At 47.2% G+C, this 12500-nt stretch overlaps 1 protein-coding gene across 1 annotated transcript in view; it reads left to right on the forward strand.

Annotated features, from left to right (window-relative positions):
- The first annotated feature begins 55 nt into the window (after positions 1-55).
- Positions 56-12500, forward strand: part of LOC123731791 (protein diaphanous homolog 3-like) — a 23465-nt gene continuing 11020 nt past the window's right edge. The window contains exons 1-4 of the mRNA XM_045711199.1: positions 56-172; positions 1020-1089; positions 7871-8007; positions 11951-12056. Of these exons, the coding sequence (XP_045567155.1) occupies positions 1078-1089; positions 7871-8007; positions 11951-12056 (255 nt within the window). The 5' untranslated portion in view covers positions 56-172; positions 1020-1077. The remainder of the gene's footprint in view (positions 173-1019; positions 1090-7870; positions 8008-11950; positions 12057-12500) is intronic.

The following is a 12500-nucleotide window of genomic DNA, read 5'->3' on the forward strand; positions in this document are numbered from 1 at the left end:
CTCTCGTCCATCCAGTGACCATAGATAAGGTCTAAAACGACCACTTTGGATAAAAAGAGGTTTATTTATTTCTGCGCTGTTTTTCTTTCTCCCCCAGCTGGGTGCAGAGCTTTGGCCACGAGGGTCTGGGACTGCTGCTGGACATCCTGGAGAAGCTGCTCCACAAGAAACAGTAAAAACACACACTGACTGTACACACACACACACACACACACACACACACACACACACACACACACACACACACACACACACACACACACACACACACACACTGACTGTATACACACACACACACACACACACACTGACTGTATACACACACACACACACACACACACACACACTGACTGTATACACACACACACACACACTGACTGTATACACACACACACACACTGACTGTATACACACACACACACACACACACTGACTGTATACACACACACACACACTGACTGTATACACACACACACACACACACACTGACTGTATACACACACACACACACACACACACACTGACTGTATACACACACACACACACACACACACACACACACACACTGACTGTATACACACACACACACACACACTGACTGTATACACACACACACACACACACACTGACTGTATACACACACACACACACACACTGACTGTATACACACACACACACACACACACACACTGACTGTATACACACACACACACTGACTGTATATACACACACACACACTGACTGTATATACACACACACACACACACACTGACTGTATATACACACACACACACACACACTGACTGTATGAACTCAATGTAGAAACATCACATGTTCAATATAAATGTTCATCTCATTTCTCTCTCTCTCTCTCCCACGTGCTCTCCCTCTCTCTCTCCCTCTCCCTCTCTCTCTCTCTCTCTCTCTCTCTCTCTCTCTCTCTCTCTCTCTCTCCCACGCCCTCTCTCTCTCTCTCTCTCTCTCTCTCCCTCTCTCCTCTCTGTCTGTTGTCTCTGTAGCCAGGATAAACCTGACAAGAAGAGCCAGCATAAAGTCATTCAGTGCCTCAAAGCCTTCATGAACAACAAGGTAATGTAGCCAATCATTCATGAACAACAAGATAATGTAGCTAATCATTCATGAACAAGGTAATGTAGCTAATCCCTCAGGAACAACAAGGTAATGTAGCTAATCATCCATGAACAAGGTAATGTAGCTAATCCCTCAGGAACAACAAGGTAATGTAGCTAATCATTCATGAACAACAAGATAATGTAGCTAATCATCCATGAACAAGGTAATATAGCTAATCATTCACGAACAACAAGGTAATGTAGCTAATCATTCATGAACATGGCAATGTAGCTAATCATTCATGAACAACAAGATAATGTAGCTAATCATCCATGAACAACAAGGTAATGTAGCTAATAATTCACGAACAACAAGGTAATGTAGCTAATCATTCATGAACAACAAGATAATGTAGCTAATCATTCATGAACAACAAGGTAATGTAGCTAATCATTCATGAACAACAAGGTAATGTAGCTAATCATCCATGAACAACAAGGTAATGTAGCTAATCATCCATGAACAACAAGGTAATGTAGCTAATCATTCATGAACAACAAGATAATGTAGCTAATCATTCATGAACAACAAGGTAATGTAGCTAATCATCCATGAACAACAAGGTAATGTAGCTAATCATTCATGAACAACAAGGTAATGTAGCTAATCATTCATGAACAACAAGATAATGTAGCTAATACACCATAATAACAAAGTGAAAACACATTTCTAGATAATGTTTGGACATTTATTGAACATGAAATACAGGAAATGCATTTACGTAAGTATTCACACCCCTGAGTCAATACGCTGTAGAAACAGATTACCATGGAAACAGATTACCATGGAAACAGATTACCATGGAAACACACCCCTGAGTCAATACGTTGTAGAAACAGATTACCGTGGAAACAGATTACCGTGGAAACAGAGTACCGTGGAAACAGATTACCGTGGAAACAGATTACCGTGGAAACAGATTACCGTGGAAACAGAGTACCGTGGAAACAGAGTACCGTGGAAACAGATTACCGTGGAAACAGATTACCGTGGAAACAGAACACCGTGGAAACAGAGTACCGTGGAAACAGATTACCGTGGAAACAGATTACCGTGGAAACAGAACACCGTGGAAACAGAGTACCGTGGAAACAGAGTGCCGTGGAAACAGAGTACCATGCAAACAGACAGGAGGATGTTTGGCAGCGATTTACAGCTTTCTGTGTAAGTCTGAGATATTTTCACACCTAGTTTATACAACGTTCTTTTCAAAATTCTTCCAGCTCTGTCAAATTGGTGGTTGTTCATTGCTAGGCAACCATGTTCAGGTTTTGCCATAGATTTTCAAGTAGATTCACAGTTATAAAAGTATTCAGATCCTTTGACTTTTTCAACGTTTTGTTATGTTACAGCCTTATTCTATATTTGATTAAATCGATTTTTTTCCTCATCAATCTACACACAATTCCCCATAATGAATGTAAAAATCGTTTTTTTGAATTCTTTGCAAATTTATTAAGAATTTTAAACAAAATATCACATTTACGTAAGTATTCAGACCCTTTACATTCAGAGACTTGTCTAGAAGCCACTCCTGCATTGTCTTGGCTGTGTGCTTAGGGTCGTTGTCCTGTTGGAAGGTGAACCTTCGACCCAGTCTGAGGTCCTGAGCGCTCTGGAGCAGGTTTTCATCAATGATCTCTCTGTTCTTTGCTCCGTTCATCTTTCCCTCGATCCTGACTAGTCTCCCAGTCCCTGCTGCTGAAAAACATCCCCTCGGCATGATGCTGCCACCACCGTGCTTCACCGTAGGGATGGTGCCAGGTTTCCTCCAGACTTGACGCTTGGCATTCAGACCAAAGAGTTCACTTAAAGCTAACCTTAACCACACTGTTAACCTTAATGCCTCATTTTAAATTAAGACCAAATGGCACATTTTTGTTTTCATAAATGTTTACAATATAGCCAATTTTGACTTTGCAGCTGGCCTATCTAAGGGGAAATCACTCAGTTCTGCCTGCAGGACAGGAGTCATGACGACCAACGTCAACCTGGACAGGAGTCATGACGACCAACGTCAACCTGGACAGGAGTCATGACGACCAACGTCAACCTGGACAGGAGTCATGACGACCAACGTCAACCTGGACAGGAGTCATGACGACCAACGTCAACCTGGACAGGAGTCATGACGACCAACGTCAACCTGGACAGGAGTCATGACGACCAACGTCAACCTGCGTATTTTATTCCTCGTGTGTTACTATTTGAATTGTATTTTATATATTTTTAACTCTCTCGTAAGAAAGTATTTCACGGTAAAGTCAAGACCCGTTGTGTTTTAGCGCATGTGACAGATAAAATTGGATTTGATTTATTTGATTAGAAACGTGTGTAGCCTGTATATCTTTACTTTAAATGATGATAAATGCTGTTTGGGGATGCAGCCTCAGCCTCTCAGGGAGGAGGTGTCGTCATCTGGCACACCGCTCCTCATCTCCTCTCGCTGTAAGGTCTTGTGTAATCCTGTTGCCACAACAGGTGCCAAGCGCCTCTTTTACCCCACGGGCACCGACTCACAGACCTTGCCCTCACCTCCTGCTGCATCTTGGGATACGCCTCGCCCACAGCGCCTGCGGAGGCTGCCAGACAGGTGTTCCAAACCAGCTGTCAGTGTCTTTCCCCCTTCCCTTCCTCCTCCGCTCCCTCTTCCTCCTTCCCTCCCTCCCTTCCTCTTTTTCCTTCCCTCCCTCCCTTCCTCCTTCCCTCTCTTTCTCTTCCTCCTTCCCTCCCTCCCTTCCTCCTTCCCTCCCTCTCTTCCTCCTTCCCTCTCTGCCCTCCTCCTTCCCTCTCTGCCCTCCTCCTCCCTCTCTCCCCTCCTCCTCCCTCCCTCTCCCCTCCTTCCTCTCTCCCTCCTCCCTCCCTCCCTCCCTCCTCCTCTCTCCTCTCCCTCCTCTCCTCCTCCCTCTCTCCCCTCCTCCCTCCCTCCCCTCCTCCTCCTCTCTCCCCTCCTTCCCTCTCTCCCTCCTCCCTCCCTCCCTCCTCCTTCCCTCTCTCCCTCCTCCCTCCCTCCCCTCCTTCTCCCTCTCTCCCTCCTCCTCCCTCTCTCCCCTCCTCCTCCCTCCCTCCCCTCCTCCTCCCTCTCCCCTCCTCCTCCCTCTCTCCCCTCCTCCTCCTCTCTCCCCTCCTCCATCCAGCCAGCTTGAGAGTCTACGCTTCAACACTCGGTAATTCTCTAAAATGACATTGGAGGCGGCTTATGATAGAAAAAAAATAACATTCAATTCTCTGGGAACAGTTCTGGTGGACATTCCTGCGGTCAGCATGCCAATTGCACATGCCCTCAGCTTGAGACATCTGTGGCGTTGGGTTGTGTGATGAAACGGCCCATTTTTTTACAGTGGCTTTTTATTATCCCCAGCACAAGGTGCACCTGTGTAATGATCATGCTGTTTAATCAGCTGCTTGATATGCCACACCTGTCAGGTGGATGGATTATCTTGGCTAAGGAGAAATGCTCACTAACAGGGATGTAAACAGAAATCAGTTTTTTGTGCGTATGGAACATTTCTGGGATATTTTATTTCAGCTCGTGAAACATGGGACCAACACTTTACATGTTGCGTTTATATTTTTGTTCAGTACATATGGAAAAAGCCATTTTGAATCAACAGGCCGGGATGCCGTCAGCAACTGGCCAGATGAGAGTATCACCTCTGTGTTCCACTACCCTCTCTTTCTCGCCAAATGAAACGAGGAGGATAATGTGTTTACTGTCTTTCCTTCCCTTCATCCCTCCCTTCTCTCTTCCCTTCATCCCTCCCTCTCTTCTCCCTCCCTCTCTTCTCCCTCCCCTCCCTTCATCCCTCCCTCTCTTCTCCCTCCCTCTCTTCATCCCTCCCCTCCCTTCATCCCTCCCTCTCTTCATCCCTCCCTTCCCTTCATCCCTCCCTCTCTTCTCCCTCCCTCTCTTCTCCCTCCCCTCCCTTCATCCCTCCCTCTCTTCTCCTCCCTCTCTTCATCCCTCCCCTCCCTTCATCCCTCCCCTCCCTTCATCCCTCCCCTCCCTTCATCCCTCCCTCTCTTCTCCCTCCCCTCCCTTCATCCCTCCCTCTCTTCGCAACCTTTTTAATTGTCTTCTTTATCAAAACAAAGTCTGGCAACACAATTCAATCCACATTCTTTATGTCGGGCTTAATTAATCATTGTGGGCAAATGGAAGACTTCCTGAAATAATAAAGCGTTGTAAAACATTTCACATTACGGATATGCGAATTCGACTAACTTGAAATGAGATTTTGATATGTTACGTTTATCTTGAATCCTCAGAGTTTTCTGAGAATAGGAGCATCGAGAGTCTGATCCCTGGCAAGACTGGCGGTGTTCCTCACAGCAGTCTGACTGTTCTCCAGGCTATGGGACTACATCAGGAGAGAGATACAGTCGTTCTGGTGTTGTTACCCTCCTCTCCCTCCATGTTAGAACCAGTCTGACTGTTCTCCAGGCTATGGGACTACATCAGGAGAGAGATACAGTCGTTCTGGTGTTGTTACCCTCCTCTCCCTCCATGTTAGAACCAGTCTGACTGTTCTCCAGGCTATGGGACTACATCAGGAGAGAGATACAGTCGTTCTGGTGTTGTTACCCTCCTCTCCCTCCATGTTAGAACCAGTCTGACTGTTCTCCAGGCTATGGGACTACATCAGGAGAGAGATACAGTCGTTCTGGTGTTGTTACCCTCCTCTCCCTCCATGTTAGAACCAGTCTGACTGTTCTCCAGGCTATGGGACTACATCAGGAGAGAGATACAGTCGTTCTGGTGTTGTTACCCTCCTCTCCCTCCATGTTAGAACCAGTCTGACTGTTCTCCAGGCTATGGGACTACATCAGGAGAGAGATACAGTCGTTCTGGTGTTGTTACCCTCCTCTCCCTCCATGTTAGAACCAGTCTGACTGTTCTCCAGGCTATGGGACTACATCAGGAGAGAGATACAGTCGTTCTGGTGTTGTTACCCTCCTCTCCCTCCATGTTAGAACCAGTCTGACTGTTCTCCAGGCTATGGGACTACATCAGGAGAGAGATACAGTCGTTCTGGTGTTGTTACCCTCCTCTCCCTCCATGTTAGAACCAGTCTGACTGTTCTCCAGGCTATGGGACTACATCAGGAGAGAGATACAGTCGTTCTGGTGTTGTTACCCTCCTCTCCCTCCATGTTAGAACCAGTCTGACTGTTCTCCAGGCTATGGGACTACATCAGGAGAGAGATACAGTCGTTCTGGTGTTGTTACCTTCTTCTCACCTGAAAACCATGTTTAATATCATTTGGAGGCCTGGTTTGTCTTTTTACCCAGATACCTCTGGGAAATAACCAACTTTTATCTAGGAAACCGTTTTAAGATAGGTTGTTTTTCTTTGTGAAATACCTTTAATGTCACATACAGTAGACCTATGTGGGCAATGTCTTCACATTCCAGTTTTAATGATGGCTGTGTTATCTCCTGTGTTAAACAATGTCTTCACATTCCAGTTTTAATGATGGCTTTATTACCAGAAGCTGTGGGGTTCTGTTGGGAAACTCTTCCAGCACGACATGTTACAGATCTCTGTGTGCGAATGGTTAACATGTCAGTTATCTGTCCTGTCTGATTCCAGTATGGTTAAGATATCAGTTATCTGTCCTGTCTGATTCCAGTATGGTTAACATATCAGTTATCTGTCCTGTCTGATCCCAGTATGGTTAACACATCAGTTATCTGTCCTGTCTGATTCCAGTATGGTTAACATATCAGTTATCTGTCCTGTCTGATTCCAGTATGGTTAACACATCAGTTATCTCTCCTGTCTGATTCCAGTATGGTTAACATATCAGTTATCTGTCCTGTCTGATTTCAGTATGGTTAACATATCAGTTATCTGTCCTGTCTGATTCCAGTATGGTTAACATATCAGTTGTGTGTCCTGTCTGATTCCAGTATGGTTAACATATCAGTTGTGTGTCCTGTCTGATTCCAGTATGGTTAACACATCAGTTATCTGTCCTGTCTGATTCCAGTATGGTTAACACATCAGTTATCTGTCCTGTCTGATTTCAGTATGGTTAACATATCAGTTATCTGTCCTGTCTGATTCCAGTATGGTTAACATATCAGTTGTGTGTCCTGTCTGATTCCAGTATGGTTAACATATCAGTTATCAGTCCTGTCTGATTCCAGTATGGTTAACACATCAGTTATCTGTCCTGTCTGATTCCAGTATGGTTAACATATCAGTTATCAGTCCTGTCTGATCCCAGTATGGTTAACATATCAGTTATCTGTCCTGTCTGATTCCAGTATGGTTAACATATCAGTTATCAGTCCTGTCTGATTCCAGTATGGTTAACACATCAGTTATCTGTCCTGTCTGATTCCAGTATGGTTAACATATCAGTTATCTGTCCTGTCTGATTCCAGTATGGTTAACGTATCAGTTATCTGTCCTGTCTGATTCCAGTATGGTTAACACATCAGTTATCTGTCCTGTCTGATTCCAGTATGGTTAACATATCAGTTATCTGTCCTGTCTGATCCCAGTATGGTTAACATATCAGTTATCTGTCCTGTCTGATCCCAGTATGGTTAACATATCAGTTATCTGTCCTGTCTGATCCCAGTATGGCTGGTTAATGTATTAACTGTTGTGTCTGTCCCTTCTTGGATGTTTTGGAGCGGATCCTGTCGGGGTTGTGTGTCCGTGGTGTTGGTTGCGGTACCGAGTGGTTTGTGTGTCTATGTGTAATCTGTTGTCTGGTTCTAGTATGGTTTGGAGCGGATCCTGGGAGAGGAGAAGTGTTTGTCCCTGTTGGCCCGAGCTATCGACCCCACCCAGCCCGCCATGATGACCGACGTGGTCAAGCTGCTGTCGGCCATCTGCATTGTGGGCGAGGAGAACACGTACGTGCCTGCTTCACTCTGCCCTGACTTCCTCTAGCCAACCTCTCCTCCATCACCCATGTCATCTATCCTCTGTTCTCCTCCACCTCTCCTCCGTCACCCATGTTATCTATCCTCGGTTCTCCTCCACCTCTCCTCCGTCACCCATGTTATCTATCCTCTGTTCTCCTCCACCTCTCCTCCATCACCCATGTTATCTATCCTCGGTTCTCCTCCACCTCTCCTCCGTCACCCATGTTATCTATCCTCTGTTCTCCTCCACCTCTCCTCCGTCACCCATGTTATCTATCCTCTGTTCTCCTCCACCTCTCCTCCATCACCCATGTTATCTATCCTCTGTTCTCCTCCACCTCTCCTCCGTCACCCATGTTATCTATCCTCTGTTCTCCTCCACCTCTCCTCCATCACCCATGTTATCTATCCTATGTTCTCCACCACCTCTCCTCCATCACCCGTGTTCTCTATCCTCTGTTCTCCTCCACCTCTCCTCCATCACCCATGTTATCTATCCTATGTTCTCCTCCACCTCTCCTCCATCACCCATGTTATCTATCCTATGTTCTCCTCCACCTCTCCTCCATCACCCGTGTTATCCATCCTATGTTCTCTTCCAACCTCTCCTCCATCACCCGTGTTATCCATCCTCTGAGTAACACTTTTCAGGGGAAACGTGACATCAGATCCCCAATCATTATCATACAGATACTGTGGGAGTCCCTCCAAAAATCTGATTCTTCACGTGTTTTCTAAGAAGGAACGAGGTGCGAGGTGGAAGAGCTACGAGGTGGAAGAGCTTCAGAACGCATCGACTAAACGCTGAATTAATCAACAAACTAAAGAAAGCACAGCCAACAACAGAAAGACAGTCGGCAGAGAGCTGGAGTCGTAGACAGAAAGACAGTCGGCAGAGAGCTGGAGTCGTAGACAGAAAGACAGTAGGCAGAGAGCTGGAGTGGTAGACAGAAAGACAGTCGGCAGAGAGCTGGAGTCGTAGACAGAAAGACAGTTAGGCAGAGTGCTGGAGTCGTAGACAGAAAGACAGTTAGGCAGAGTGCTGGAGTCGTAGACAGAAAGACAGTTAGGCAGAGTGCTGGAGTCGTAGACAGAAAGACAGTCGGCAGAGAGCTGGAGTCGTAGACAGAAAGACAGTTAGGCAGAGTGCTGGAGTCGTAGACAGAAAGACAGTAGGCAGAGAGCTGTAGTCGTAGACAGAAAGACAGTTGGCAGAGAGCTGGAGTCGTAGACAGAAAGACAGTCGGCAGAGAGCTGGAGTCGTAGACAGAAAGACAGTTGGCAAAGAGCTGGAGTCGAGACAGAAAGACAGTTGGCAGAAAGACAGTTAGGCAGAGAGCTGGAGTCGTAGACAGAAAGACAGGCAGAGAGCTGGAGTCGTAGACAGAAAGACAGTTAGGCAGAGAGCTGGAGTCGTAGACAGAAAGACAGGCAGAGAGCTGGAGTCGTAGACAGAAAGACAGTTAGGCAGAGAGCTGGAGTCGTAGACAGAAAGACACTTGGCAGAGAGCTGGAGTCGTAGACAGAAAGACAGTTGGCAGAGAGCTGGAGTCGTAGACAGAAAGACAGTTGGCAGAGAGCTGGAGTCGTAGACAGAAAGACAGTTGGCAGAGAGCTGGAGTCGTAGACAGAAAGACAGTTGGCAGAGAGCTGGAGTCGTAGACAGAAAGACAGTCGGCAGAGAGCTGGAGTCGTAGACAGAAAGACAGTTAGGCAGAGAGCTGGAGTCGTAGACAGAAAGACAGTTGGCAGAGAGCTGGAGTCGTAGACAGAAAGACAGTCGGCAGAGAGCTGGAGTCGTAGACAGAAAGACAGTCGGCAGAGAGCTGGAGTCGTAGACAGAAAGACAGTTAGGCAGAGTGCTGGAGTCGTAGACAGAAAGACAGTTGGCAGAGAGCTGGAGTCGTAGACAGAAAGACAGTCGGCAGAGAGCTGGAGTCGTAGACAGAAAGACAGTTAGGCAGAGTGCTGGAGTCGTAGACAGAAAGACACTTAGCAGAGAGCTGGAGTCATAGACAGAAAGACACTTGGCAGAGTGCTGGAGTCGTAGACAGAAAGACACTTGGCAGAGAGCTGGAGTCGTAGACAGAAAGACAGTTAGGCAGAGAGCTGGAGTCGTAGACAGAAAGACAGTTAGGCAGAGAGCTGGAGTCGTAGACAGAAAGACAGTTAGGCAGAGAGCTGGAGTCGTAGACAGAAAGACACTTGGCAGAGAGCTGGAGTCGTAGACAGAAAGACAGTTGGCAGAGAGCTGGAGTCGTAGACAGAAAGACAGTCGGCAGAGAGCTGGAGTCGTAGACAGAAAGACAGTTAGGCAGAGTGCTGGAGTCGTAGACAGAAAGACAGTCGGCAGAGTGCTGGAGTCGTAGACAGAAAGACAGTCGGCAGAGAGCTGGAGTCGTAGACAGAAAGACAGTCGGCAGAGAGCTGGAGTCGTAGACAGAAAGACAGTTAGGCAGAGTGCTGGAGTCGTAGACAGAAAGACAGTCGGCAGAGTGCTGGAGTCGTAGACAGAAAGACAGTCGGCAGAGAGCTGGAGTTGTAGACAGAAAGACAGTCGGCAGAGAGCTGGAGTCGTAGACAGAAAGACAGTCGGCAGAGAGCTGGAGTCGTAGACAGAAAGACAGTCGGCAGAGAGCTGGAGTCGTAGACAGAAAGACAGTTAGGCAGAGTGCTGGAGTCGTAGACAGAAAGACAGTCGGCAGAGTGCTGGAGTCGTAGACAGAAAGACAGTCGGCAGAGAGCTGGAGTCGTAGACAGAAAGACAGTCGGCAGAGAGCTGGAGTCGTAGACAGAAAGACAGTCGGCAGAGAGCTGGAGTCGTAGACAGAAAGACAGTCGGCAGAGAGCTGGAGTCGTAGACAGAAAGACAGTCGGCAGAGAGCTGGAGTCGTAGACAGAAAGACAGTCGGCAGAGAGCTGGAGTCGTAGACAGAAAGACAGTCGGCAGAGAGCTGGAGTCGTAGACAGAAAGACAGTCGGCAGAGTGCTGGAGTCGTAGACAGAAAGACAGTTAGGCAGAGAGCTGGAGTCGTAGACAGAAAGACAGGCAGAGAGCTGGAGTCGTAGACAGAAAGACAGTCGGCAGAGAGCTGGAGTCGTAGACAGAAAGACAGTCGGCAGAGAGCTGGAGTCGTAGACAGAAAGACAGTCGGCAGAGAGCTGGAGTCGTAGACAGAAAGACAGTCGGCAGAGTGCTGGAGTCGTAGACAGAAAGACAGTCGGCAGAGAGCTGGAGTCGTAGACAGAAAGACAGTCGGCAGAGAGCTGGAGTCGTAGACAGAGAGACAGTCGGCAGAGAGCTGGAGTCGTAGACAGAAAGACAGTCGGCAGAGAGCTGGAGTCGTAGACAGAAAGACAGTCGGCAGAGAGCTGGAGTCGTAGACAGAAAGACAGTCGGCAGAGAGCTGGAGTCGTGAGACAGAAAGACAGTCGGCAGAGTGCTGGAGTAGCAGACAGAAAGACAGTCGGCAGAGAGCTGGAGTCGTAGACAGAAAGACAGTTAGGCAGAGAGCTGGAGTCGTAGACAGAAAGACAGTCGGCAGAGAGCTGGAGTCGTAGACAGAAAGACAGTTAGGCAGAGTGCTGGAGTCGTAGACAGAAAGACAGTTGGCAGAGAGCTGGAGTCGTAGACAGAAAGACAGTTGGCAGAGAGCTGGAGTCGTAGACAGAAAGACAGTTGGCAGAGAGCTGGAGTCGTAGACAGAAAGACAGTCGGCAGTGAGCTGGAGTTGTAGACAGAAAGACAGTTAGGCAGAGAGCTGGAGTCGTAGACAGAAAGACAGTTAGGCAGAGTGCTGGAGTCGTAGACAGAAAGACAGTTAGGCAGAGTGCTGGAGTCGTAGACAGATGGAGAAATCCCCTAGGTGAATGCGTTGTAATCATTTCAGCCGTTTGTGTGGCCGGTCATGCGTTTTGTTTTTCCATTTAGTCTGGAGAAGGTCCTTGAAGCCATCACCACAGCAGGAGAACACAGGGCCACGGAGAGGTTCAGTCCAATCGTAGAAGGACTCAGAGATCGCTCCGTCCAATTACAAGTAAGTGCAAAGGGGTCCTTACTCGCTGCTAGATACAGGGTCCCAAATGGCATCCTATTACCTATGTAGTGCACTGCTATTGACCAGAGCCCTATGGGTCAAAGTAGTGCACTATATAGGGAATAAGGTGCCATTTGGTAGGCTGCTAGAATCAGACACTCAGCGTTGTTGTTTTCAAAGCCAAAAAAGAAAAGATATGAGGAAGGAAATAGTATGAAATGATTACATGACTGCTTTTTATTCACAGAAAGTATTCTAAATGTTGGGTACTATACAGATTCACCTTGTCCTACAGTAGTCAACCCTCTGTCTCTCTGTCTCTCTCTCTCTGTCTCTCTCTCTCTCTCTGTCTCTCTCTCTGTCTTTCTCTGTCTCTCTCTCTGTCTGTCTCTCTGTCTCTGTCTCTCTCTCTGTCACTTTGTCTCTCTGTCTCTCTGTCTCTCT

The sequence above is a fragment of the Salmo salar genome, unplaced genomic scaffold (assembly GCF_905237065.1).
Source record: "Salmo salar unplaced genomic scaffold, Ssal_v3.1, whole genome shotgun sequence".
In the NCBI taxonomy this organism is placed as follows: domain Eukaryota; kingdom Metazoa; phylum Chordata; class Actinopteri; order Salmoniformes; family Salmonidae; genus Salmo; species Salmo salar.